Source organism: Sus scrofa, chromosome 9, assembly GCF_054392235.1.
Source record: "Sus scrofa isolate SSC_HxYL_T2T_F1_AM1 chromosome 9, Sscrofa_HxYL_maternal_Yorkshire_Landrace_v2.0, whole genome shotgun sequence".
NCBI classification, from domain to species: Eukaryota; Metazoa; Chordata; class Mammalia; order Artiodactyla; family Suidae; genus Sus; species Sus scrofa.
Window position 1 is genome coordinate 97,272,932 of NC_139391.1, and position 26,705 is coordinate 97,299,636.

The 26,705-nt window shown below is 41.9% G+C and overlaps 2 protein-coding genes across 4 annotated transcripts in view; both read left to right on the top strand.

Annotated features, from left to right (window-relative positions):
- The first annotated feature begins 5,971 nt into the window (after positions 1-5,971).
- On the top strand, positions 5,972-9,896 carry LOC146400039 (uncharacterized). The gene is made up of 2 exons (XM_084977281.1): positions 5,972-7,725; positions 7,901-9,896. The coding sequence occupies exon 1, from the start codon at positions 6,202-6,204 to the stop codon at positions 6,538-6,540; it is 339 nt and encodes a 112-aa protein (XP_084833407.1). The 5' UTR covers positions 5,972-6,201; the 3' UTR covers positions 6,541-7,725; positions 7,901-9,896.
- Positions 5,972-26,705, top strand: part of CCDC126 (coiled-coil domain containing 126) — a 47,164-nt gene continuing 26,430 nt past the window's right edge. The window contains exons 1-2 of one of the 3 annotated variants that reach the window (XM_021102513.2): positions 5,972-6,198; positions 18,141-18,407. The gene's annotated coding sequence lies outside the window, so the exon portion shown is untranslated. The remainder of the gene's footprint in view (positions 6,199-18,140; positions 18,408-26,705) is intronic. The other 2 variants (XM_021102514.2, XM_003357478.5) reach the window with 2 other exon arrangements.

A 26,705-nucleotide genomic window follows, 5' to 3' on the forward strand; every position in this document is an offset into this window, starting at 1 on the left:
TCCCACTACATCTAAGAAATTGGGTTCTAAAGTAAAGTGCTATAAAATGTAATAATTATTATAATCTCTTGCACCTTCCAAATTAATTTACTCTTTGTCTACCAAGATGTGGGATAGAATGGAGGTGATGAGAAATCTTGTCTTTTTTTTTTTTTAGTGCACCCACACCATATGGAGATTCCCAGGCTAGGCGTCGAATTGGAGCTGTTCCTGCTGGCCTACACCACAGCCACAGCAACACCAGATCTGAGCCACATTTTAGACCTACACCACAGCTCATGGCAATGTCAGATCCTTAACCCAATGAGCCAGGCCAGGGATTGAACCTGCATCTTCATGGAAACTAGTCAGATTCATTTCCACTGAGCCACAATGGGAACTCCGAGAAATCTTGATAACAACAGTAGATGAATCTTTTTGGCCAGGGAAATCTCTATCAGAGTAAAACAGCAGTTATTAAATATACATGGTTTCTAGAGATTTGTTTATGAGGACTGAAGGAAGATTTATTTGTTCGCCATATGCTTACTGAGTGCCCTCTACCAGTGTCTAGAAACAGTGGATGGTAATGTATTTATAATTTAATATAGGAGGTTTGTTTAACATACATAAATATTAGGAAACAGAATAGAATCTCACAAAGACATAACCATCTCCCCATCTTAACAGTTTGCTTGGCTCCTCAAATTAAGTAAAAGTTGCTTAGTTTGGCATTTAAGCCAGATTTTTGCTCTGTCCTACCTTCTTGTTTGTTTGTTTTTTCCCATATATTTCTATAGCAGCATTGTCCAAAAGGCACATGGGCAGTATTATTTTTCATTGTCATATTTGAAAAATAAAAAGAAACATGTGGATTAATTTTAATAATATATTTTACTTAACCAAATACATCCAAATATTATCATGTTAACATATAATCAATATTGTAAAACTATTAGAGGTACTTAACATTTTTTTCCGTCCTAGATTTTCAAAATTTGTTGTGTATATTATACTTAGAGCACATCTCAATTCAGACTAGCTGGAGTTTCTGTTTTGGCACAGTGGGTTAAGAATCTGACTAGTGGAGTTCCCACTGTGGCTCAGTGGAAATGATTATGATTAGCATCCATGAGGATGCAGGTTTGATCCCTGGCCTCCCTAAGTGCATTAAGGATCCGGCGTTGCTGTGAGCTGTGGTGTAGGTTGCAGACATGACTCAGATTTGTGTGGCTGTGGCTGTGGTATAGGCCAGCGGCTATAGCTTCAATTTAACCCCTAGCCTGGGAACCTCCGTATGCTGCCGAGGGTGTGGCCCTAAAAACCCACACACAAAAAAGATTCTGACTAGTATGCATGAGGTTCCATCCCTGGCCTTGCTCAGTGGGTTAAGGGTCGGGCATTGCTGTGATTTAGCTCGGATCCTGCATTGCTGTGGCTGGCAGCTACAGCTCCAATTCCACCCCTAGCCTGGAAATGTCTATATGCCGAGGGTGTGGTCCAAAAAAAGAAAAAAAAAAGGAAACTCAATTCAGACTAGACACACTGGAGGTTCTCAAAAGCCACATATGGCTAGTGGCTACTGTACTAGGCAGACAGCTCAGGTACTCTGTATCCAGGTTATCCCATGTTTTATACACATGAACTATATTGCCCCTTCTCCTTTGTGTCTGGCTACTATGTGCTTCTCTCACTCAGAGAGAAGTGTTTTTTCTTTGCATATAGTGGATATCACATTTTGCTGTGGCTTTTTGTATATTTATCTTCTCCCCCTTACCATAAGAAACTATGTCATGATTTTACTTGCCTCTGTGTCTTTAATATTTTCATATAGTCACCATAACTACCAACATTTCCTTAGGGCTTGCCATGTGCCAAGCACTATGCAATCTGCTTTATATACATTAACTTGAATTCTCATTTTAATTCTCACAACATCCTTATGACATAGTTACTCTTATTACTGCCGTTTTACAGATGGGGAAACTGAAGCTTAGAGAGGTTATGGGCTTGCCTAAGGTCATAGAGCTGTAAGGCCTAGAATTCAAAGGGTCCAGTCTGACTGCAGACTTATGCTCTTTTTTTTTTTAATTGGGAAATATAACACATAAATGGAAAAATATATAAACAATAAATATACTGTCTAATGAATTATTATAAAACCCACAACAGTGTAACCACTACCCATACTGAGAAATAGAAGTGTTGTAGAATTGCAACCCACTGTTCCTTCCCAGTCTCAATCCCCTACACATAGGGTTTCTTCTGTCTTAATGGTATCCATTCATGTCCTTTTTTTTTTTTCTTTTTGCTTTTAAGGTCACACCCTCAGCATGTGGAGGTTCCCAGGCTAGGGGTTGAATCAGAGCTACAGCCGCCTGCCTATGCCACAGCCACAGCAATGCAGGATCAGAGCCGAGTCTGTGACCTACACCTCAGCTCATGGAAGCACTGGATCCTTAACCCACTGAGTGGAGCCAGGGATCAAACTCATCCTTATGGATACTTGTTGGGTTTATTACCATTGTGCCACAATGGGCACTCCTAAGTATGCATTCTTTTTTTTTTTGTCTTTTGTCTTTTTGTTGTTGTTGTTGTTGCTATTTCTTGGGCCGCTCCTGCGGCATATGGAGGTTCCCAGGCTAGGGGTTGAATCGGAGCTGTAGCCACCGGCCTACGCCAGAGCCACAGTAACACGGGATCCGAGCCGCGTCTGCAACCTACACCACAGCTCACAGCAACGCCGGATCGTTAACCCACTGAGCAAGGCCAGGGACCGAACCTGCAACCTCATGGTTCCTAGTCGGATTCGTTAACCACTGGGCCATGACGGGAACTCCAGTATGCATTCTTTAATTCATGTTTTTAAACTTTATAAAAGTGGAACAATAAGCATACATTCTTTCGTGAGTGGCTTCTTTTTCTTGTTATACATTTTAAGATATATAGATATCTTAATATATTAATGCATTAGTGTGTTTATTATATTTGATGTCTATTATTATATGACAATTTATCTATTTTGCTATTGATAGAGGACATTTTTAGCTCTAACAGCAGTACTGCTGTTAATATTCTTGCACATACATCCTGGAGCACATGAGCCTTTCTTAGGGTTTATATATGGGAGTGACATAATTATCACTCTGTTCCATTTTAGCCATTCTGGTGGGTAGTGTAGTATTACCTTGCTGTGGTGTGAATTCCCTGTTCTCTTACGAGATGGACACTTTCTCATGCTTACTGGTTATTTGAATTTCTTCCTTGGTCATGTGTTTGTTCAAGTCTTTTTCTTCTGACTGTAGTTCTTTACATATTCTGGATATAGTACTTCTCTGAATTCTCCCGTGGTATAGTCGGTTAAGGACTGCTATTGTCACTGCAGCGTCTTAGGTCGCTGCTGTGGCTGGGGTTTGATCTTTGTTCTGGGAACTTCCACATGCTTTGGCTGTCTCCCCCCCATCTCTCTCCCGCCAAAGACTTCTCTTGGTTCTACATGCTGTAAGTTTTTTTTCAGTTTTATTGAGAGATAATTAACATACACTTCTGTGTAAATATGGGACATACAACATAATGCTATAATTTCTTATTTGAGGCTTTTTTTTTTAAAGCTCTTTTATTTATTTTTATTTTATTTTACTTTTTTGGTTGCCCAGCTGCATATGGAAGTTCCTGGCCAGGGAGCAAATCTGAGCTGCTGCACCTGCGACCTGTGCCACAGCTGTGCTAAGACTGGATACTTAACCCACTGTGCTGGGATGGGGATCAAACCTGCACCACAGCAGTGACAATGCGAGATCCTTAACTCACAGTGCCACAGCAGGAATTCCTTAGCTCTTTTAATAAGGTGTCATTTGATGAAACCAAGCCTTAAAATATTAATGTAGATGATGTATAGTTTATTCTATTATAATTAGTGATTTTGGATTAATTTAAAAAGTCTACTCCTACCCTTGAAGTCATGGAGATATGCTCTTATTTTATCTTCTAAAAGCTTTATTATCTTGCCTTTCAAATTTATAATCTAATATCCACCCGGAAATGATTTTTTTGTGTGTAATATGAAGAGCCCGATTTCACTTTTTTTCTTCTAAATGGAAATTTGTCCCAGCATCAATTATTGAAAACCATTCTTTAAGTATTGCGTTGCATCACCTCATGACAATATATATCGAATTCCCATGTATGGATGAGACTTTCTGGTCTCTTTATTCTGTTCTATTGGTATAAATGGTGTATCCTTGATCCAATACCACACTGCCTTAATGATTATTGCTTTATAATAAAGCTTGCTATCTGGTTTCATGAGGCTTTCTCCTCTTCTTTCTTTTACTTCCTTCTCTTCCCCATGTATGCCTGTCTTTGCCCTTGCATTAAAATTTTATTTTTTATTTATATATTTTTTGCCTTTCTAGGGCTGCTCCCGTGGCATATGGAGGTTCCCAGGCTAGGGGTCGAATCAGAGCTGTAGCTGTCGGCCTACACCACAGCCACAGCAACACGGGATCCAAGCTGCGTCTGCGAACTACACCACAGTTCACGGCAATGCCGGATCCTTAACCCGCTGAGCAAGGCCAGGGATCGAACCTGCAACCTCATAGTTCCTAGTCAGATTTGTTAACCACTGCTCTACAACGGGAATTCTGTGCTCTTGCATAAAATTTTAAATTAGCTTCTTAAGTTTCTTTTGCTCTTTGCGCCTGCGCGTGTGCACACACACACACACACACACACACACACACTGAGATTTATGTGGAATTGCACTGGATCTACAGATAAATCTGGGGAGAACTTATATCTTTCAGTACTGAAACTTCCAATTTGTGAACATATATTATCATCTTTTGTTTAGGTCTTTTTCAGTGTTTTAAAATGTTTTTTTTTGGAGTTCTTGCTGTGCCACAGAGGATTAAGAACCTGACTGCAGCACCTTGGGCCGCTGCTGACATATGGGTTTGATCCCCTGCCCAGCTCAATGGGATAAAGGATCTGGTGCTACCGGCAGCATAGGGCACAGCTTGACTCATTCAATCCCTGGCTTGGAAACTTCTATATGTTTCAGGGCAGCAATTAAAAAAATTTTTTTGGAGTTCCTGTCATGTCTTAGCGGAAACGAATCCGAATAGTAACCATGAGGTTTCGAGTTCGATCCTTGGCCTCTCTCAATGGGTAAAGAATCTTATGTTGCCTTGAGCTGTGGTGTAGGTTGTAGACTGGGCTTGGATGTGACTTTGCTAGTCGTAGGCCAGGGGCTATAGCTCCAATTGGACCCCTAGCCTGGGAACCTTATTATGCCTCGGGTGAGGCCCTGAAAAAAAAATTGTTTTTCTTCATGTAAGTCTTGCATATCTTTGATTGATTTATTCCTCCATATTTGATACTTGTTTGACGCTATTGTAAGCTTCAAATTTCTAACGAAAAAAATTCAGTTCTCTTTTTTCCTGGAGTATAGAAATATGAATTGGTTTAAAAATACTGTATCCATTAACCTTGTTGAACTCATTAATTGTAACATTTTATCTTTAATTCTTTTCGATTTGTCACATAATATTATTAATTTCTTCCCTTCATGTTCAGTCTTTAGTCCTTTTATTTTTCTTGCCTTACTCCATTGGCTAAGAACATTCCAGGGCAATAACCGGCATTCTTGTTAGTAGTATACTTTAAATCACTGCTAAGCCCTTCTACCTCGAGCCAGCAGTGTGTAATTGCTGGTTCCCAGCTGGAGGATTTGATTGAGCCGCCCACGCTCTTCTTTCAGCAGCTGCAACGAATTAAAGCAGAAAGCACGCCTCCCTCAAGCTCATCCCGGATTCCAAAGAAGGAGCTGGCCGCCCTCTCCAGTTGCCACGCAACGGCGTCATCCTGACCGGGAGTAGGTGTGCGCCGGCTAGAAGCACGTGCCGCCGCTTCCGCATTCCGGGGACTACATCCCCCACAATGCCGCGCGCCGCGGCCAGCAGGTCTCCGAAGTGGGGGGAAGGGCCGGGCCAGGAGGCGGAGCGGAAGCGGAGTGTGAGGGGCGAGAAGAGTAGAATCTCCACAACCCGGGAATCAATCTTGTCTGTGACTCCCAGTGCTCGGCCTTCCTCCTTCCGACCTGAAGGCTGCTTCCCAAGCGCGGGACGCCGCTGACGTCTGTTATTCGGATTTCGCTGCGCCGTTTTGGTTCGGGAGCCCGTTGGCGTCGGCGACGGTGACGAGAAGCCCCGAGACAAGGTAATGAGGAGGGGGCAAGAGGGAAGCGGCGGGGGCAAGTGGGAAGCGGCGGGTGGAGGCATCTCCGCCGGCTCGGCCGCGCCTCTCGCGGATCCTCTTGGGCAGGGCGGCCGCCCCTTCTCCGCCGCGCCCCGCCCCCCGCCCTATCGGGGCCGCTGCTACCCGGCGGCTGCGGAGACCCGGCTCGGGCACTGTCCGGCAGCCCCGGGTCACTGTCGGGAGGCTCTTTGTCCCTGCCCTTCGATTCTGACAGTCGCGGCTCTGTGGGCCCTGGGCGGAGAACCGAGCGCGGCGGACTTCGTCCCGCGGCAGCAGGCGCGAGGAGCGCCGGTCCAGAGCTGAGGGGATGGAGCGCCCGTGCGGCAGTAGCACTCTCTTTCTTTTTCTGTTTCTGACAGCTCAGTTCTGTTCTACTTAGAAAGTCAAATGCCCTTTTTCACTTTTCCCTTCGAAACTTAGCTCCTGGATGACTAATAGGGATGAACTTAAACTGTGTCGACTGTGGCTGGTCTCACAAGCCTTATTAAGTAAGAGTGGCTCAGACAATTTCGATTCCAGCCTAATCGACTCACTGCCTGGCCTTAGTGACCTTGGTTAATTAAAGGCTCTAAGCCTGAGTTTTCTCTTCAATCAAGTGGCAGTAACAACACACACCTTTTAAGATGCTGGAATAAGAAATAGTATGCTTACAAACGCCATGAATTCTTCATTTGATGAAAAAATTCTTTGAGTTTGGTACTTACATTAGCTATACTGAAGTGGCATCTAGATGTTGTTTTTCCTTGTTTAATCATAAGCACTCCAGGTCGTGTATTCTTCACTTTATATACTTTATTCGTCTTAAACCTAAGACAGGAATTCTTTAAAATATGCAGTCTTCTCAGTTTCCGCAGTTTGAAGATGGCTGAGAAGGTTCTTAGGAAATTGATGACTCTGCTGTGGATCAGCTTTAGAGATACAAGGACTTATTCACCCCACCCCCACTCCCAGCCGAGTCCTGTGGGGGATCCTTAGAGGAGCTCAAGTATTTGTTTTGGCAGAGTAAACATCTAGGTGTTCTGCAATCCTTAGTGGGGCTTCATCACTTTACCCTAGTTCAGTATTTTTCTTTCTCTACACTTTCCCGCTGGCTAGTAGTTTTCCCCCTTTGGGATTTGTGTTTCCAAGTTGTAGTTTTTGTTCTCAGAATAAGTTGAATGATTGCAATAAATTTTCTAAGGAATGACTTGAAACGTTTCCCATTAGTGCTTTAGATTCAGTTGTTCTTGAACTGTTTTCTCTTGAATTTTACTGATAGAGGTGATGTTTTTCTTCAAGGAAATTTTTATGGTCCTTAGTTGAAATTGTTTTTATTTAGAATGTCTGTTCTGTACTACTTTGAGCTCAAACACTGTTCAGCAGTATGTGAAATAACATGTTCTGAGTAATGCTAGTGTTTTTTTTTTTTTTTTGGCCCAGAGGGCGGTGTGTGGAAGTTCCCAAGCCAGAGATTGAACCTGCACCACGGCAGCAACCCAAGCCACTGCAGTGACACTGCCAGATACTTAACCCACTGCGCCACAAGAAAACTCCCTGAGTAGTGCTGTTTTTGAATTTACAGTTACAGTGGGGAAAAGCCATTGGAGCCTCATGAATTTTGTTTAATGTCTTGAGTGACAGATGCATTTAAAAAATAATTAAGGGAGTACCTGTCGTGGCGCAGTGGTTAATGAATCCGACTGGGAACCATGAGGTTGTGGGTTTGGTCCCTGCCCTTGCTCAGTGGGTTAACGATCCGGCGTTGCCGTGAGCTGTGGTGTAGGTTGCAGACGCGGCTCGGATCCCGCGTTGCTGTGGCTCTGGCGTAGGCCAGTGGCTACAGCTCCGATTGGACCCCTAGCCTGGGAACCTCCATATGCCTCGGGAGCGGCCCAAAGAAATAGCAAAAAGCCAAAAAAAAAAAAAAATAAATAAATAAAAACAATTAAGAAAAAGAGAAATCTAATGAATATATTTCATAAGGACACTAGAGAGCCACAGAATAAATAAGTGAAAAACTTATTTAAACTGTGGGAAATGACATAATGCGCATAAAGATTTCTGATTCATTTACAGATGTGTTGGCAGAAGTACACATTTTGAGGAAAATATGTTTCTGTGTTGGTGATATTTAGTGCCATATAGGACAGAGATTAATGACTATAGGGAAATACAAGATTTTGGTTTTTGTCTTGGTTCTGTCACTATCTGTATAACCTTAATTTCCTTTGTAGGCCTCAATTTCCTCATCTCTTAAATAGTGAATTGGTCCGATGCCAAGGACTCTTCTTACTCAGACTTTTCAATGATAAGTTCTTTTTTAATGTGGAAAAAAATAGTGTAAACCTTTAGAGTCCTTTATTTTTGTCTTAGTCCCCCCCTCCCCCACCTTGAGGAAGGGGATACACACAAAAGAACTAGAAAGCTGCCAAACAAGAATCTCTACCAACTACTTCATCACTGTTTTTCTTGAGCTGTATGTGTTTTCTCTGTATTTTTAACATGGTTAGTTCTCTTCCTCCCTACTGTGTATCTCTTTGCTTATGTTTTATAGAACTTGAGTTTGTCAATCCCATAGTTCAACTTCTTGGTTTCTTTCTGTGATTTCTTTTTCTTTTTACTCTTACTCCCAACACCTTGTTTTTTTTTTTCTTTTTTTTTTTTTTAAGGGGCCTATTTTTGTTCCGGGCCTTAGGCAAAGGTGCTTAGTGCTGGTTTAATTAGCTGTGAAAAGGACGGTGGGGTCATGTGGCACAAAACATGATTGGCTGAGGCAGTGGGCAGGTCAAGCTCTGTGACTGAAATATCTACTAGTACATAATATATTTTGGATTAAACTTTTACTGTGCTGTAGTATTGAGTAGCTTCCTTTTGCCTTAAGGTTTGTAGTCTTCAGTGCTCTTGTCTTTAGTCTCCTCTCCCCAATATGCCATCTAAAAATGATCTGATATCTTGAGATACGATATTTCTGTATCTTAACTTGAACTTTGGTGTCTTTTCCCAGGCAGTTCACCTTTAAAATCTTAGCTCTAATTAGGCATGCATGGCTGTGTCCCTTGTTAAATTTTTCTCCCCAGATATTAGCCTCAGGCAATATTATGCGGAGAATAGAGAAAATATTTTAGAAATGAGCCTTTTCCCCTGAAAGTACATTCAAAAGCAAGTCTGTGGAGTACTTTTTTTAGAATTATCTGTACCTCTGAGCTCTAGTGAACACACTGTGTCTTTTTGTAAAAATATCTTGTCTCCAACTATAAATTCCTTAGGAGACCAATAGGTAGTGATTATAGTAGCACCTTTGGCTGAGTGACAGCTTCTCTGCTTGCTTGCTTGTTGCTGCTCTTGCAGTTGATAGTTACTTTAGCTAGAGTCCCAGCAGCACAAAAAGTAGAGCACCAAATGTATGCAAAAATGGGATTTGAAGGAGAGACTTCTAAGGTAGGATTAGCCATCCATTAATATTTATAGTCTTGCTATTGCAGTGTTTGCGTAAAAATACAAAGAAGTATTTCAAGATTGGCAGTGTGAAATGTAGTGCTTTTAATATTTTTGACTGAAATCCATAGCAGGAGGTCTTTGTACCTCAAGACTCTATAGATAAATAACTCTGTGTTCATGTGTGTATGTTTATAAAAAAGATATATATACACACACGTGTACATATATAAAACTGAAAAAAACATTTCACAAAATCTGTATTGTGTACAGTCTACTATGATGGTTTCTGGATTTTGATTTTGTTGTTTAAAAAGTATCAGTGACAAATCCACAAATAACTAATGCTGGAGAGGGTGTGGAGAAAAGGGAACCCTCCTGCACTGTTGGTGGGAATGTAAATTGGTACAACCACCATGGAAAACAGATGGAGGTACCTTAGGAGACCAATAAAAAACTATACATAGAACTACCATTTGACCCAGCAATTCCACTCTTGGGCATATACCCGGACAAAACTCTCCTTGAAAAAGACACATGCACCTGCATGTTCATTGCAGCACTATTCACAATAGCCAAGACATGGAAACAACCTAAATGTCCATTGACAAATGATTGGGTTAAGAAGATGTGGTATATATTCACAATGGAATACTACTCAGCTATAGAAAAAGAACAAAATCATGCCATTTGCAGCAACATGGATGGAACTAGAGACTCTCATACTAAGTGAAGTCAGAAAGAGAAAGACAAATACCATGTGATTTCACTTATATCTGGAATCTAATATAGGGCACAAATGAACCTTTCCACAGAAAAGAAAATCATGAACATGGAGAACAGACTTGTGGTTGCCAAGGGGGTGGGGAGGGAGTGGGATAGATTGGAAATTTGTGGTTAATAGATGCAAACTATAGTCTTTGGAATGGATAAGCAATGGGATCCAGCTGTATAGCAGGGAACTATGTCTGGTCACTTGTGATGGAGCATGATAATGTGAGAAAAAAGAATGTATACATGTATGTGTGACTGGGTCACCTTGCTGTGCAGCAGGAAATTGACAGAACACTGTAAATCAGCTATAATGGAAAAAATAAAAATCATTATTTAAAAAACCTAAAAAAATTATAGGTGATATTTTTGCTTTTTTTAAAGTTGATTTCTGTTCCTTGCTTTTGAAAAAACGCTGGAATCCTGGGGTGAGAGTTTGTCTTTTTTTAAATTTTTTTGGGCCATAGCCTGGGAACCTCCATATGCCTCAGGTATGGCCCTAAAACAAAGCAAACCAAAACAAACATGCCTTAGGATTGGTACCTAGACTAAACTTTCTTCCTACTTCATCTTACCCTGTCTCCTTCATATTAGAAAAAGCCAGTAAGAGTACGTTTTTCTGTGTAAAGACCACCATGTCAGATCATTACTGTTACTATGTTACTGAGCAACAAAACTGCCATTCTCCTAAGAAAGGGGAGTATAAAGCCTTCTTTGCTTGTGGGTCTCCTTCTGTTGACTTTGGACAATTTCTCCACACCAGACCATTCCATGTTGTATTGGGAACCATCTCATTCTAGTGTTTGTCTGAAGAGACTAGGAATAAGGAATTGACTGCCTGCTCCCAAGATTCTGGTTGGAAAAGAATTTCAGAGGTTTCAGTAGGAAAGAAACTGGGACCAGTCCCCTATGCTTCTTCTTAGACTTCCTTAGAGGGCCTTTCTTGACCTCATACCTCATACCAACTCCATGCATTCTCATATCAACATGTTTATTTTCTCCATAGCAATTTATCACAAGCTCATATTAGTTTGTTTCTTTGCTTGTTTACCATCCCACTTTCACTAAAGCATAATCTCTAGAAGAGTGGGAATCTTGTCTTATCTTCTTTCATCTTTCACATCTCCTGTTTCTGGCACATAGTAGGCACTTTAATAAATATTGTGAATGAATAAGGGAGCAGATGAATGAATAAATCAAATTCTTTCATGTTGTACAAGGAAACTGCTTGTAGTAAAGGTCGTGTTTAGGCATGGGTTTTTCTGCTTTCCTCTCCAACCTCCCAGTTCTTTTTTTCTGAAAATGTGTTCTTTCTTATTTGCTGATCATGGTGAAGTTATCTACATCCAGAAGACCTTGAATTTATCTTTGTTTTGCTTCATGTTTTTTCTGTTGTAGTTTTTTTGCCTGTTTAAAAAACACCTAAAATCTAAGATTTTTTTCTTTTCTTTTCAGGCTCGCACACGCGGCGTATGGAGGTTCCCAGGCTATGGGTCAAACAGAGCTACAGCTGCCAGGTTACACCACAGCTCACAGCAACCCTGGATCTGTAACCCATTGAGCAAGGCCAGGGATTGAACCTGAAACCTCATGGTTCCTAGCCAGATTTGTTTCCAGTGCACCACGATGAGAACTCCAAAGATTTCTTAAATTCTTCTGGCATGTTCGTAGTACTTTATGTGAGTATATATATTTGAAACTTTAACATGCCAACTTGATAATTTAAAGAATAGGCCAAATTATTTATCTTCACAATTTGAGGCTCATTGCCCTAAATTACCATTACTGTTTTCTTGTTACATTCCATTAAAGCAAAAAAGAATAAGGTTCATTTAATATTGCAATTCATTCAGTATTTACACAGTTTTTCTAATGGAGGTAAGGGAGATAGTATGGTGTAGAGAAAAATTTAAATAGTGAGTTAGGACTTGTATTGTGCACCAATACAGTTTCTGCACTAGCTGTTTGTCTCATTTTAGGCAAGACACTTTATATCCTTGGGCTTTAGTTCCTTCATCTGAAATATGAGAAGATTAGACTAGATTTCTTCTTGGGTTCTTTTAGCCTAGAAATGGATAATTGAAGATAACAGTTGTCTCTTGGTATCCACGGGGCATAGGTTCCAGGAGCAGTCCCACTTCTACCACCTCACACCCATGGATACCAAAATCTATGAAATTCTCAAGTCGCTTATATAAAGTTGTATGTTAGTTGCATGTATAACAACAACTACACAGTTGTACACAGTCCTCTTATATACTTTCAACTATATCTAGATTACATGAAATACAATGTAAATACTATGTAAATAGTTATCAGGAGTTCCTGCTGTGGCACAACAGGATCAGGGGCATCTCAAGCAGTGGGATGCAATTTCAATCCCCAGCCTGGAACGGTGAGGTAAGGATCTTGTATTGCTGCAGCTGTGGCTCAAATTTGATTCCTGGCCCAGGAACTTCCATATACTGTGGGTGGCCAAAAAAAAAAAAAGAGTTGCCAGTGCATGACAGATTCAAGTTTTGCCTTTTGGAACTTCCTGGAATTTATTTTTTTTCCCTCAAATATATTCTATCTGCAGTTAGTTGAAGCTGTGGATATAGAACCTGCTGACTAATTTTATCTTGAAATTTGCATCTCCCCTCCAGCCCCAAATACCATCACAAGGAGATCACATTGGTGTTTGGGAGGTGGGGTTAGGCTCAGGGGTATGTTTAAAGTAAATATAAGGCATCTCTGCTGATAGTTTTCCATGCTCTGTGGGACTTGTGGTAGCAGTGTAGGGCTCATTACTCTTGCCCTTAAGGGACCTGGGACTTAAAGAGACAAGGCTCACACACAGGCTTGTGAGACTGCACAACTCAGAGGGATCTGAACTCAAGGGCTAAGCCTTAAACCCAGCCAAAACCCAGATTAGTACTTGAATTCGTTGTCTTTTAGTGAAATTGCACACATGGTGTCAGGACTTGCTGGAGCTCAGGTTATTTATGTCTAAACACAGGGAATTCAGCAAGAGGCAAAGTGATAGGTAAGAAGTGGATTGATTTATTACCTTTTTTTTTTTTTTGCTTTTTAGGGCCATGCCCATGGCATATGGAGGTTCCCAGTCTAGGGGTTGAATCAGAGCTACAGCTGCTGGCCTATGCTACAGCCACAGCAATGCCAGATCCTAACCGCATCTGCGACTTACACCACAGCTCATGGCAGTGCTGGATTCTTAACCCATTGAGTGAGGCCAAGGATTGAACCTGCAACCTCATGGTTACTGCTTGGATTTGTTTCTGCTGCACCACAATGGGAACTCTAAAAAGTGGATTTATTGAGAGAGGTACACATTCTATGGACAGAGTGTGGGCCATCTCAGAAGGCCAGAGCAGCCTGGAAGATAAACATTCCATAGACAGAGTGCAGTCTGTCTCAAAAGGCCTGAGAGCAGCCCTGAAGTATGGGATGGTTAGTTTTTTGAGATAGGTAATTTCATAGGGTAATGAGTGGGAGGATTATTCCATGTATTTTGGGGAAGGGGTGGAGGTTTCCGAGGATTGGGCAGCTGCTCACTTCTTGACCTTTTATGGTTGGCACTCAGTCATGGCACCTATGGGCGTGTCACTTAGTATGTTAATGTATTATAATGAGCACATTATGAGGCTTAAGGTCTACTGGAAGTTGCACCTTCAGCCATCTTGGAACTAGTTGGTTCTAACCAGTTTTTGTTGTATCCTCAATGACAATTCTTTTTTTAATCTTTTTTGGCCACTACTACAACATGTGGAAGTTCCCAGGCCAGGGATCAAATCTATGACAGAGCAGTGACCAGAACTGCTATGGTGACATTGCTGATTTTTTTTTTTTTTTTTTTTTTTTTGTCTTTTGTCCTTTTTGGGCCGCACCCGAGGCATATAGAGATTACAGGCTTGGGGTCTAATTGGAGCTGTTGCTGCCAACCTACACCAGCGCCATAGCAATACCAGATCCGAGCCGCGTCTGCGACCTACACCACAGCTTATGGCAACCCTTGGATACTTAACCCACTGAGCAATGCCATGGATTGAACCCGAAACCTAATGGTTCCCAGTTGAATTCATTTCCACTGTGCCATGACAGGAACTCCAACATTGCTGAATTCTTAACCTGCTATGCCACAAGAGAACTCCAACTTTGTCATTCTTGTTCTGTTTTTTAAATTTTTATTATTTATTTATTTATTTTGGCTGTCTCATGGTATATGGAGTTCCCAGGCTAGGGATCAGATCTGAGCCGAAGTTGCTGCAAGGCTGGATCCTTAACCCGCTCTTTTGGGCTGGGGATTAAAACTGCATCCCAGCACTCCAGAGACACTGCCTATCCCATTGTACCGTAGTGGGAATTCCATGTCATTCTTGTGCTAAAGGATGTGCCCTACCCCCTTCCCTTCTGTTTCATTTGGATAATATGATGTGTACAGTCAGGTGGTATAAAGTCAGGTGCTGTGAGATATGCGAGAAGACGGTCAAAGTGGGCTAGAAGAAGGTTGTGAGGTTTTGGAGTCCATCTGGCTAACGTAGCGTTTAAGCAGATGCTCTAGTCTCATTTTAGGCTATATGGAAGAGGAATCAACAACATGCTAATTATGTCATTTTTTAGGACTGGGTAATTCTTCATTGTCTACTACCAATGCACTATTTCACAGATTGTGAGAAGAAATTTTTTCAAGCCTGCAGCCTGACAACATGTTAAGTAGCTGAATGTGAGGATGTTAGGAAACATGTTTGGTAAATAAAAATATCATGTAGATGTAAAATATTATTGTAAGCAGATAGAGTAGGGGTTCCCCAGAGAAAGAGAACCAGGCATGGCTTTCTTCACATAAGTCATTTTGCCCTAAGCTATTTTGTGATCTAAACCTGGCCATAATGCTTGCCCTTGAACAGGTCTCAGTAAGTAATGTTCATTCTTAGTAGAGAATGCAGAAACATTCAAACAAAGACAATACATCAGTTATAAAGACTCCCAGTTCTGTTTCAGTGGGAAAGATGAGCTTGAAGCCCTCAACCAATAGATCAACTAGAACCTAAGGGATGATAGTGATCTTTTCTGACCCTTCTGACTTCAATAACTAAAGCTTGGATTGCCCACGCCCCTTCATGAATGTGCCTGTACCCTTAAAAATTCCTCAGTTTTGCTGTTCCAGGAGACTGCTTTGGGAAAGATGCCTGTTCTCTCTTTACTTGCTGCAAGTAATAATAAATCCTTCCTTCTGATCTTTGGCTTGGTTGTGTCTTTTGGCTTGACACCCACCAGGACACGAACCCAATTTTCAGGTAACATTATTATTGCTATTGCATGATAAAGTGAGAAGATTAGTATGATTGAGATATTTTTGTGACTTAATGGGAAATAAATTTGATCTTTGGGGACTAGATTATGGAGAGACATGAGAGCCAGTCAGGAGTTTTACTTGGGTCTATTAAAACATTCCCTGTATTAACTCAGGTTACTCAGATTAAGAATTACTGGCATTTCTAAGTACCTGATACTACTAATAAATGTTAATATTTAATGTGAGGTATGAGGTGTTATTTATCCTCACAAGTATTGGGTAGGTAATGTGTCCATGCTGTAAGTGAGGTTATTAGGGTTTAAGGAGATAATTTAGTTAAGGTCTTAAAGATAGAATACAGTCAGCCCTTTGTGCCTTCAGGTTCCACATCTGTGGATTCAACTGTAGATTGAAAATATTGAAAGAAACAATCCCAGACAGTTAAAAAAACAAAATTGAATTGGCTTCTAGTAGGCAGTTATTTCTACAGCGCTTAAATTGTATTTACAGCTATTTACTTAGCATTTACATTGTATTAGGTAGTATTAGTAATCTAGAGGTGATTTAAAGTAAACAGGAGGATGTGTATAGGTTATATGCAAATACTATACCACTTTATATGAGTGACTTGAGCACCTATGGATTTTGGTATCCACTGGGAGTCCTGGAACCAATCCCCTGTGGATACTGAGGGAGTACAGTACTGTACATAATTTCATTGGAGATTATTAATCTCTAATAGAGAATGCCTTGAGGCTGGAGGTGGAATAGGAGTGGGAGTGCTCCTTTTTGAAGAGGTAACATTTGAGCTAAATACTAAAGGATTAAAAGAAGTAAGCCATGGGGAGAACATTCCAAGCAGGAGGATAGATGTATAGACTTGGAGGTCAGAAAGAATTTGGTGTGTTTGTCCTGGCTTAGCTGTAGCACAGTGAGCAAGTGGTGTGAGATTAGGACAGATAGAGATAAGGGTGGTAGTCAGCTGTGCAGAGCCTTCTGGACTGTGGTACTGTTGCCAAACACAAGTTTGTGTGCCTGATGCACAGTAAGACTGAGCAAACCGAAATGTAAGTTTGGAGCAGAGAAGGGTTTATTGCAAGGGCTATGCAAGGAGAATGGGCGGCTGTGCTCAAGAACCCTGAACTCTGAGAGTTCCCACTGTAGCTCATTGAGTTAAGAATCTGGTGGTGTCTCTGTGGTGATGCAGTTTTGATCCGGTGGGCTGGCCCAGTGGGTTAAGAATCAGGCATTGCCATAGCTGTGGCCAGAAAAACAAAAACAAAAACCGAACAACCTGAACTCTGGGGAATCTTGTGTTCAGCAGTTGTTTTCTCAGCATTATTATTATTATTATTTTTGCATCATCTTTTTTTTGTTGTTGTTGCACCTATGTCATGTGGAAGTTCCTGGGCCAGGGATCAAACCTGGGTCATAGCTGTTGCAATGCAGGATCCTTAACCCACTGCACCACACGGGAACCTCCAGCACTGTTATTTCTTGACTAATCCTCTTTTGTTTCTGTATTCCATCTCTTCCCTGATTAATAACTGTTTGAATCTGCCCTTTGAAACTCAGGGAAGGCCTAGGAGGCCGAAGCTTTTCTCTACAAACAAGAAACAGGAACATGGAAAGGCTCTTTGTACCTAGGAGGGCCCCACAGTGTCCTGTTCCATTTCAGTAGAGTTTTAATTTTAAGTACAGTGAGAACACATAGAGTTTTAAAGAAGGGGAGTGATATGATATGACTGTGTTTGTGTATGGTTAAAAAAATATAACATGTACCGTTTTAACCATTTTTAAGTGTATAGTTCAGTAGCATTAAGTATTCACTTTCTTGTGCACCTATCACTATTATACATCTCTAGAACTTTTTCTTCATCCCAGAGTAAAACTCTGTACCCTAAACTTTAAACCATAACTCCATTCTCTTATCCCCCCAGCCACTGGTAACTACCATCCTACTTTCTATCTCGATGTATCTAACTGTTCTAGGTACTTATATATGTGGAATCATATATTTGTCTTTTCGAATCTGGCCTCTTTAATGTAATATAATGCCTTTAATGTTCATCTGTGTTGTAGCTTGTATCAGAATTTTATTTCCTTTTAAAGCTGAATAGTATTTCCCTATATGTATATATCACATTTTATCTGTTCATCTGTTGATGGATACTTGTGTTGTTTCCACCTTGCAGTGCTACAGTGAACATGGGTGTAACAAGTCTCTCTTTGAGTCCCTGCTTTCAGTTCTTTTGTAATTATACCCAGAAGTGGACAAATGGTATTCTGTGTTTAATTTTTTTTAAGAACTGCCATACTAATTTCCACAGCACCTGTATCATTTTACATTTCCACCAGCAGTGCATAAGAGTTTGAGTTTCTTCACATCTGTACCAACACTTGTTTTTTGTTTTTTTTATAGTTGCTGTGGGAGAAGAAAACTTTTCATCTGCATTTTTATGTTCAGTGCCTGGGTCTCTGCAAACTAAACTGACAGCAGATTAACAGGAGAAAAAGGATTATTTCATATGCAAATGGTGGGCATCACAGAAATGAAATGAAAACTCCAAAGAAGCAGTTTGTCCTGAGAGCATATATACCATTTAAACAAAGAGCCGTAAATTGTGAAAATGTGCCAAGATGAAGGAAAAAGGAGTTTGAATTTCTGAAGGCAGTAGATTGGGGGAAGGTAAATAAATGGGGGAAACTAATGGAAGATGAGGTTTGTTTTAGTAAGGAGTGTTTGTATAGATTTGTCTCTGCATCAGCTCCCTGTCTGCTGTGATAAGAGTGTTCTCACCTTTCTTGTGGGAAATTAATGTCTTGCTTTTAGGTAGAAAGGGGGAGAACAGGGAGGCCTTTTGTATGTGCTGTTTCTCGTTTATCTTCAGCTCAAAATAATCCTTATACCAAAGTGGCATATTCTGGGGTGCCATATTCTGACACCCTTCATAGCCAATTCTAATGGATATGAGGTAGTATTTCATTGTGGTTTTAATTTGCATTTCCCTAAGTGAAACTGACATCACTAAAGGCCTGAACCTAGCCAGTACACAGATTGGGACTTGAACCCACGTGCTGGATCTCAAACCCAGCCTAAATAAAGATTGGGATTTTCTGGATTTGAACCCACAGTTTTTTTTTTTTTTTTTTTTTTTTTTCTTTTTGGGGCCGCCCCTGTGGCATATGGAAATTGCTAGGCTGGGGTCCAGTCAGAGGTACAGCTGGAGCTACAGCTGCTGGCCTATGCCACAGCCACAGCTACACCAGATCTGAGTCATACCTGTGACCTACACCACAGCTCAGGGCAATGCCAGATCCTTAACCCACTGAGCAAGGCCAGAGATTGAACCCACAGCCTCATGGTTCCTAGTTGGATTTGTTTCCATTGTGCCACAACAGGAACTCCCTGAACCCACAGTTTTAAAATGGAATCACTCACCCGGTATCTGCACTTACTGACGTTCAGGTTCTTCGTGCCTCCCGCAAAAGGAATTCGGCGAGAGACAAAGTGATAGGCAAGAAATAGATTTAATAAGATAGGATGCTTGTGAGAGATGCAAGCTGGCAGGTAAGGTAGCTCCTCCTTAGTATTCAGTAAGGTGTGTATTCAAATCATCAGAAGGGCAGTCCTCAAATTCTTGCCCTTGGTTTGCATCTGAATGCAGGCGTTATTCCCCCCGCCCCCAATGACCTGAGGCAATTCTAGAGCCTCCTCTAGTCAAGCTAGCCTGCCTCCTTCTATTGAACGAGTGATTATTAACTTATTAACTAGGTTTCCCTCTCTATGATCCTTTATTGGGATTTCTAGAACTACCTGTTCCTACTCTATCCCTATCATAAGGATTGGTGATTTGAGCATCTTTTCATGTGTTTATTGACAATTTACATGTCTCCATGGAAGAAAATTAAATTTGTGAAATTTGGAAATTAAAATTGTGACTATTCAAATCATGACTTTTGTTTTGCCCTGAGGACAATAGCTTGAAGTGGTGTTGGAGAGGACTCTAGCAAAGCACTTGAGAAGTAGATAGAGGAATTCAGCTGGAGATGATGGTACTTGAACCACGCTCTGTTGCTTTTCTTCAGATTCTTCTACTCTACAAGATACTTCGAGTGTGTCCTCTCCTTAATTCTACCTTTGGGCCATATTGTGTATAATTCCCTTTGTAATTGCTGAGAAATTTCCTCTGGGAATCCTCAGAATATTCAGAAGTCTCTCTTAGGTCAAAATAATAATGATGATGAAGTTGATAACATTTCTGAACCAAACTTGGATCCACTCTCCTGCACACGGTGAAGCCCAGCCAATCTACTGACCCTGGGTTGTTGCAAAGGAAAGTGCAGTGTTTGTTTATCATAAGGTTCCACGCAAGGAGTCTGAGACAACTAATGCTCAAAAAACTTGGAACTCCCTGATGGTGTTAGAGGAGAATTTTTTTTTTTTTTTTGCTTTTTAGGGTTGCATCTGAGGCATATGAAAGTTCCCAGGCTAGGGGTTGAATTGGAGTTGCAGCCGCTGGACTACTGCACAGCCACAGCAACACCAGATCCAAGCTGTGTCTATGACCTCCACCACAGCTCACTGCAATGCTGGATCATTAACCTGCTAATCGAGGCCAGGGATTGAACCTGAATCCTCTTGGATGCTAGTCAAGCTAGTCAGCTTTGTTTTCTGCTGAGTCAGAAGGGGAACTCCTAGAGGAGAAATTTTTATAGGCAAAATTGAGGATGGGGGCTACTGGATATATGACTTTCTTCTGATTGGTTGGTGGTGAGATAACAGGGTGGTGTTCCAGGAGTCTGGTATTCCCTCTGAAGTTACAGTTTTCCACCTGGATGGGAACTTTAGTTCCTGCCCTGAAGAACTCACAGATATGTTGTGTATATTCCTTGGGGAAGAGCTAGCACCTTGCCCCAACACTGCGTTATTGTTTCCTGTTTTTTTGTTTGTTTGTTTGTTTGTTTGTCTTTTTGCTGTTTCTTTGGGCCGCTCCTGCGGCATATGGAGGTTCCCAGGCTAGGGGTCCAATCGGAGCTGTAGCCACTGGCCTACGCCAGAGCCACAGCAACTCGGGATCCGAGCCGCGTCTGCAACCTACACCACAGCTCACGGCAACGCTGGATTGTTAACCCACTGAGCAAGGGCAGGGACCGAACCCGCAACCTCATGGTTCCTAGTCGGATTCGTTAACCACTGCGCCACGACGGGAACTTCTGGTTTTTTTTTTTTAATTTCTTCTTTGACCAACTCTTGGGAAATGGTGTTCCCAGGCCAGGGATCAGATCCCAACTGCAGTTGCAGGGTCCTTAACCCACTTGCTGGCTGGGGAATGATCCCATTGGGTCACAGCTGAAACTCCTGCACTATTGTTTCTTGATCCCTCCTTTGTTTTTGCATTCTTTCACTTTCCCTGATTAGCACCTGTTTGAATCTGCTCTTTGTAACTTCTAGGAGGCTGAATGAAGCCTATTCCTAAAAGCAAGAGAAGGGGTGGGGGGGCAGCCCAGGACGACAAGAAAAGTACTTATACCCAGGATGGCCTCACAGGATCCTGCTCAGTTTCAATAATGATTTTATTTTTGCCTTTGAAAACTCTCCATTTGTTTGTTACTTGGGACAAATTTGAAGTTTTGTGTTTTTTCAAGTGACTAGTGGCCTAGAAGTTAGGATGAAAAAATTTTTAGATTGTAGACTTTTGGTGGAGGGAGAACTCTAATAAATACTATGCTAGATGGTAGCCCTAAGTCCTCAGCAATAGTGTTAGACCTTTTAGGTTTGTAGTTATTGTCTCCGTACTGATGTAGGTGGCCTTCCAGGAGCTTGACCAGTAATTGAAACACAAAGAAAAAAAATGGAGAAGATGTGTTACTGAACACAAGTTTGTGTGCTTGAGGGACAGTGAGGCTAAACTCAAACATTAGAGTTTGGAGCAGAGAAAAGTTTATTGCAGGGCCAAGCAGGCAGAAAGGGTGGTTTGTGTTCAAAAACCTCGAACTCCCTGGTGGTTTTGGGGAAGAAGTTTTTATAGGCAAAATTTGGGGTGAGTGGTGCAGGGTGCGTGACTTTCTTTTGATTGACTGGTGGTGAGGTAACAGGATGGTGCTCTAGGAATCTTGTGCTCAGCCTGAAGCTGTCATCCTCTACCTGGATAGGGGCTTTAGTTTCTTCAGAAGAACTCAAAAATTATTGTTACATGTATTACTTGAGGAGGAACCCCAAAGCTGCATTATTGTTTCTTGACTGCTCCTCCCTTGTTTCTTTGTCCTCTCTGTTCTCCGATTATCACCTGTTTGAACCTGCCCTTTGGAACCCAGGGAAGGTCAGAGAGGCTGGGTGAAACCTATTTCCTATAAATAAAGATGGGGAACAGAGGGAGGACACAGAAAGGTTCTTGTGCCCAGGAGGTCCCCACAGGGTCCTGTTTGATTTCAGTTCAAAGTGCACATTCCTTGTCATTTGCAACTTTGAACATTGCACGGAAAGAAGAGATGGTAAACTCTCCTTTTTCTTTCTCCTTCCTAAACATTGAGTCTAAGATTGATTTCTCTTTGAAAGCACTAACGTGGGAGTTCCCTAGTGGTTCAGGTTAAGGACCTGGTGTTGTCACTGCTGTGGCTCAGGTTCAGTCCCTGGTCCGGCAATTTCTGCATGCCTTGGGCATGGCAAAAAAAAAAAAGGTGCTAAAGTACTTTAGTTGTTAAGAATTCAAAAACTTCTTGGAGTTCCCCTCGTGGTGAAGTAGTTAACGAATCCGCCTAGGAACCATGAGGTTGCGGGTTCAGTCCCTGGCCTTGCTCAGTGGGTTGAGGATCTGGCGTTGCCGTGGGCTGTGGTGTAAGTTGCAGACGTGGCTAGGATCCCGCGTTTCTGTGGCTCTGGTGTGGGCTGGTGGCTACAGCTCGGATTAGACCCCTAGCCTGGGAACCTCTATGTGCCGTGGGAGCTGCCCTGGAAAAGGCAAGAAGACAAAAAAAAAAAAAAAAAAAGAATTCAAAAACTTCTTGTCTGCTTTTTACCTTTTTTTTTGCTTTTTAGGGCCGCACTTGCGACGTATGGAGGTTCCCAGGCTAGGGGTCTAATTGGAGCTACAGCTGCTGGCCTACACCACAGCCACAGTAACTTGGAATCCGAGCCGCATCTGTGACCTACACCACAGCTCACAACAATGCCACATCCTTAACCCACTGAGAGAGGCCGGGGATTGAACCCGCAACTGCATGGTTCCTAGTTGGATTCGTTTATGCTGCGCCACGACAGGAACTCCAATGATGTAGTCATTCAACAATTTTTTTTTTCTATGTGAAACCTTAGAAATACAAGAAACCAGAACAGTGTGTTCATATTGATCCTGCAGACTGAAGTGGTACCAGTGGAAATTGCTTTCTCTTCTCTTTACTTCTACCCCTGGCTAGTAAATGCAGGGCCTGCTATGGTAGGAATGACTTGGGTTCTAGTAAAGGTCACCTCTTTGTCCCTCTCTAACTCCTTCCCCTTCAAGGTCATTATAGATAGGGACACTAGGAATCCTATGTCATACCTAATGAACTGACTTGTAACCTTGAATTTAGTGGCCCTGTCTGTAGCTGTCATTGATGTTTCATGAAGAAATTTGAAGCTTGGACAGTGGTTCCCAAACTTTGCTGCACATTGAAGTAAACTTGGGCCCTTCAAAAAATACCGTTCGATGCCTGGCTCCCAGCTCTAGACATACTAATCCAGTTGATATGGGGCATAACCTACATTGGGATTTAGAAAAAAAAAACTCTCCAGGTGATTTTAATGTGAAGCATTGTCTGAGAAGATGCCAAAGGCAGAATTATATGCTGTTTGGAATCTTAGTCACCTCTGCTGGGCTTGGTTGGAATTGCTTGTGGAAGTGAACCCTCAGGACAGTTTTCAGGGCTTTCTTGGGTTGCTGTGGCTAATCCTCAAGGGGCCTTGAACTCTTCAGCTCTTTGTCAGGCATAAGCTGGCTCTGGGTCATCTTTTTAACCTAGAGGAGTTTCCACGGTGTCCTTTTTTTCTGATAGCTCCCACATTCACTTTATTCCTCGGGTCCTTTTGTAATTCCCTATGTAGCATGACATTAACTATTCCCAACTTCTCACCTCTTTACTACTCCCAGAGACAGACTTTTTTTGGCCACACCTGAGGCGTATGGAAATTCCTGGCCAGGGATTGAATCCAAGCTGCAGCTGCTGCAACAATGCCAGATCCATAACCTACTTTACCGGGCCAGGAATTGAAACTGTGCTTCAGCGGCGACTCAGTCTGCTGCAGAGACATGAAATCCTTCCTGCCACAGCGGGAACTCAAGACAAACCCTTTTCATAGTAATTGTTTTATGTTTATCACTACAGAAAAACATGTTAAGAAACACAAGCAACTTACAAAGCATATACATTTCTTACTGTACAGTCCCTATAAAAGTTCCTGACTTCCCAGAGTTCCCTTGTGGTACAGTGGGTTAAGGATTGGGGATATGATGTTGTCACTGCAGCAGCCCCGGTTGTTGCTGTGTGGCGGGTTTGATCTTTGCCCCGGGAACGTCCACATGTCACAGGCTCGGCCAAAAAAAAAAAAGGTTCCAACTTCCCTCCGAGATAGCTTGCTTTAATTTTGCTGAGGGCAGTGGTGAACAGACCCATTACACATGGAGTCAAAGCTATGAAAACCTTTCATGAAACGCTCTTTTCTGAAACTAATGGTGCAGTATAGAGCAATAAGTGTTCTGTATTTAATATTTGCAGCTTAGATCTTTGGGTCCCTCACACTGAAAAACAGTAGGTATAAATTGGGTTTCCTTGTTCCCTGGGATTTATTACTTTGGGGGCATATCCTCCTCAGCTATGCTTCTGCCTTATCCCCTACCAGTTTTTTTTTTTTTAAATTTTTTAATTTTTTAATTTTTTTTGTCTTTTTGCTATTTCTTTGGGCCGCTCCCGCGGCATATGGAGGTTCCCAGGCTGGGGGTTGAATCGGAGCCGTAGCCACCGGCCTACGCCAGAGCCACAGCAACGTGGGATCCGAGCCGCGTCTGCAACCTACACCACAGCTCACGGCAACGCCGGATCGTTAACCCACTGAGCAAGGGCAGGAACCGTACCCGCAACCTCATGGTTCCTAGTCGGATTCGTTAACCACTGAGCCACGACGGGAACTCCCCCCCCCCCCCCCGCCAGTTTTTGATCTCTGTGTCTGGTGTTGGTGCTGCCACTCACTCTTTAAAGTTTGTGTTTGTGATGGTGAGCAGCCCATCATTCTTAAGCTTGTACCTACTTGGGAAGAATTTACCTCTTAGGGATTGGCTCTCTATTTTGGACTGTTTTCCTCCTCTAGCCACCCCTGCTTCCTAATTTCCTATTCTCTGCCTAATGCCATTTACATTGTTGGGGATTTGTCACTTTTGTAGAGTTTTGTGAAACCTAGGCCTTTTAATAGGGCTAGTTTCAAGGACACCCCTTCTTTTTTTTGGTCTTTTTATGGGGTCAAATCAGAGCTATACTTGAGGCCTATGCCACAGTTGCAGCAACCCTGAATGTTTAAGCTACTGAGCGAGGCCAGGGATTGAACCCACATCCTCATGAAGACTGTATTGGGTTCTTAACGTTCTGAGCCCCAAAGGAACTCATCAAAGACCCTTTTATTTTTATTTTTTTTAAACTGAAATAGAGGAGTTCCTGCTCTGGTGCAGCAGGATTGGCGGTGTCTCTGCAGCACCAGGATGCATGTTGATCCCCAGCCTGCACAGTGGATTAAAGGATCTCATGTTGCCATAGCTGCAGCGTAGGTCACTGCAGAACTGTGGTTCTGATCTTATCCCTGGCCCTGGGACTCCATATGCCGTAGGGCAGCCGAAAAAAGAAAAAAATGAAGTACAGTTAATTTGCAATGTAGTGTTAGTTTCAAGTGTACATACAGCAAAGTGATTCACACACAGATTCTCTTTTTCAGATTCTTTTCCACTATAGGTTATTACAAGATATTGAGTATAGTTTCGTGTGCTATAGCCCCTTGTTTGCCTATTTTATTTGTGTATGTCAATCTCAAACTCTTTTTTTTTTTTTTGTCTTTTTTAGGGCCTCATCTGTGGCATATGGAGGTTCCCAGGCTAGGGGTCTAATCAGAGCTACAGCTGCCGGCCTACACCACAGCCACAGCAATTCGGGATGCAAGCTGTGTCTGGGACCTACACCACAGCTCATGGCAACGCCAGATCCTTAACCCACTGAGCGAGGCCAGGGATCGAACGTGCAACCTCATGGTTCCTAGTCGGATTTGTTTCTGCTGCACCACGACAGGAACTCCTCAAACTCTTTTTCTTAATTCTCCTCCCCACCTACCACTATACCCTTCCATAACCATAAATTTGTTCTCTGTGTCTGTGAATCTGTTTTGTAAATGAGTTTATTTGTATCACATTTTTAGATTCCACGTGTATTATCATATGTTTGTCTTTCACTGTCTGACTTACTTCACTTAGTATGATAATCTCTAGGTTCATGTTGCTGCAAATGGCAGGATTTCATTCTTTTTTATGGCTGAGTACTATTCCATTATAGTTATATATCATAGTTTCTTTATCCATTCCTCTGTTGATAGACATTTAGGTTGCTTCCATGTCTTGGTTTTGTAAATAGTGCTGTTATGAACACTGAGGTGCATGTGTCTTTTAGAATTACAGTTTTGTCCAAATGTATACCCAGATGTGGGATTGCTTTTCTTAATAGTGACTGCACCAATTTAGATTGCCCCCAACAGTGTAGGAGGATTCCTTTTTCTCTACATTCTCTCCAAAATGTATTATTTGTAGACTTTTTAATGATGGGCTATTTTGACTGGTGTGAGGCAATATCTCATTGTAGTTTTGATTTGCATTTTTGTAATAATTAGCAGTGTTGAGCATTTTTTCATGTGCCTACTGGCCATCTGTATATCTTCTTTGGAGCAGTAACTCTTTAGGTCTTCCACCCATTGTTTGGT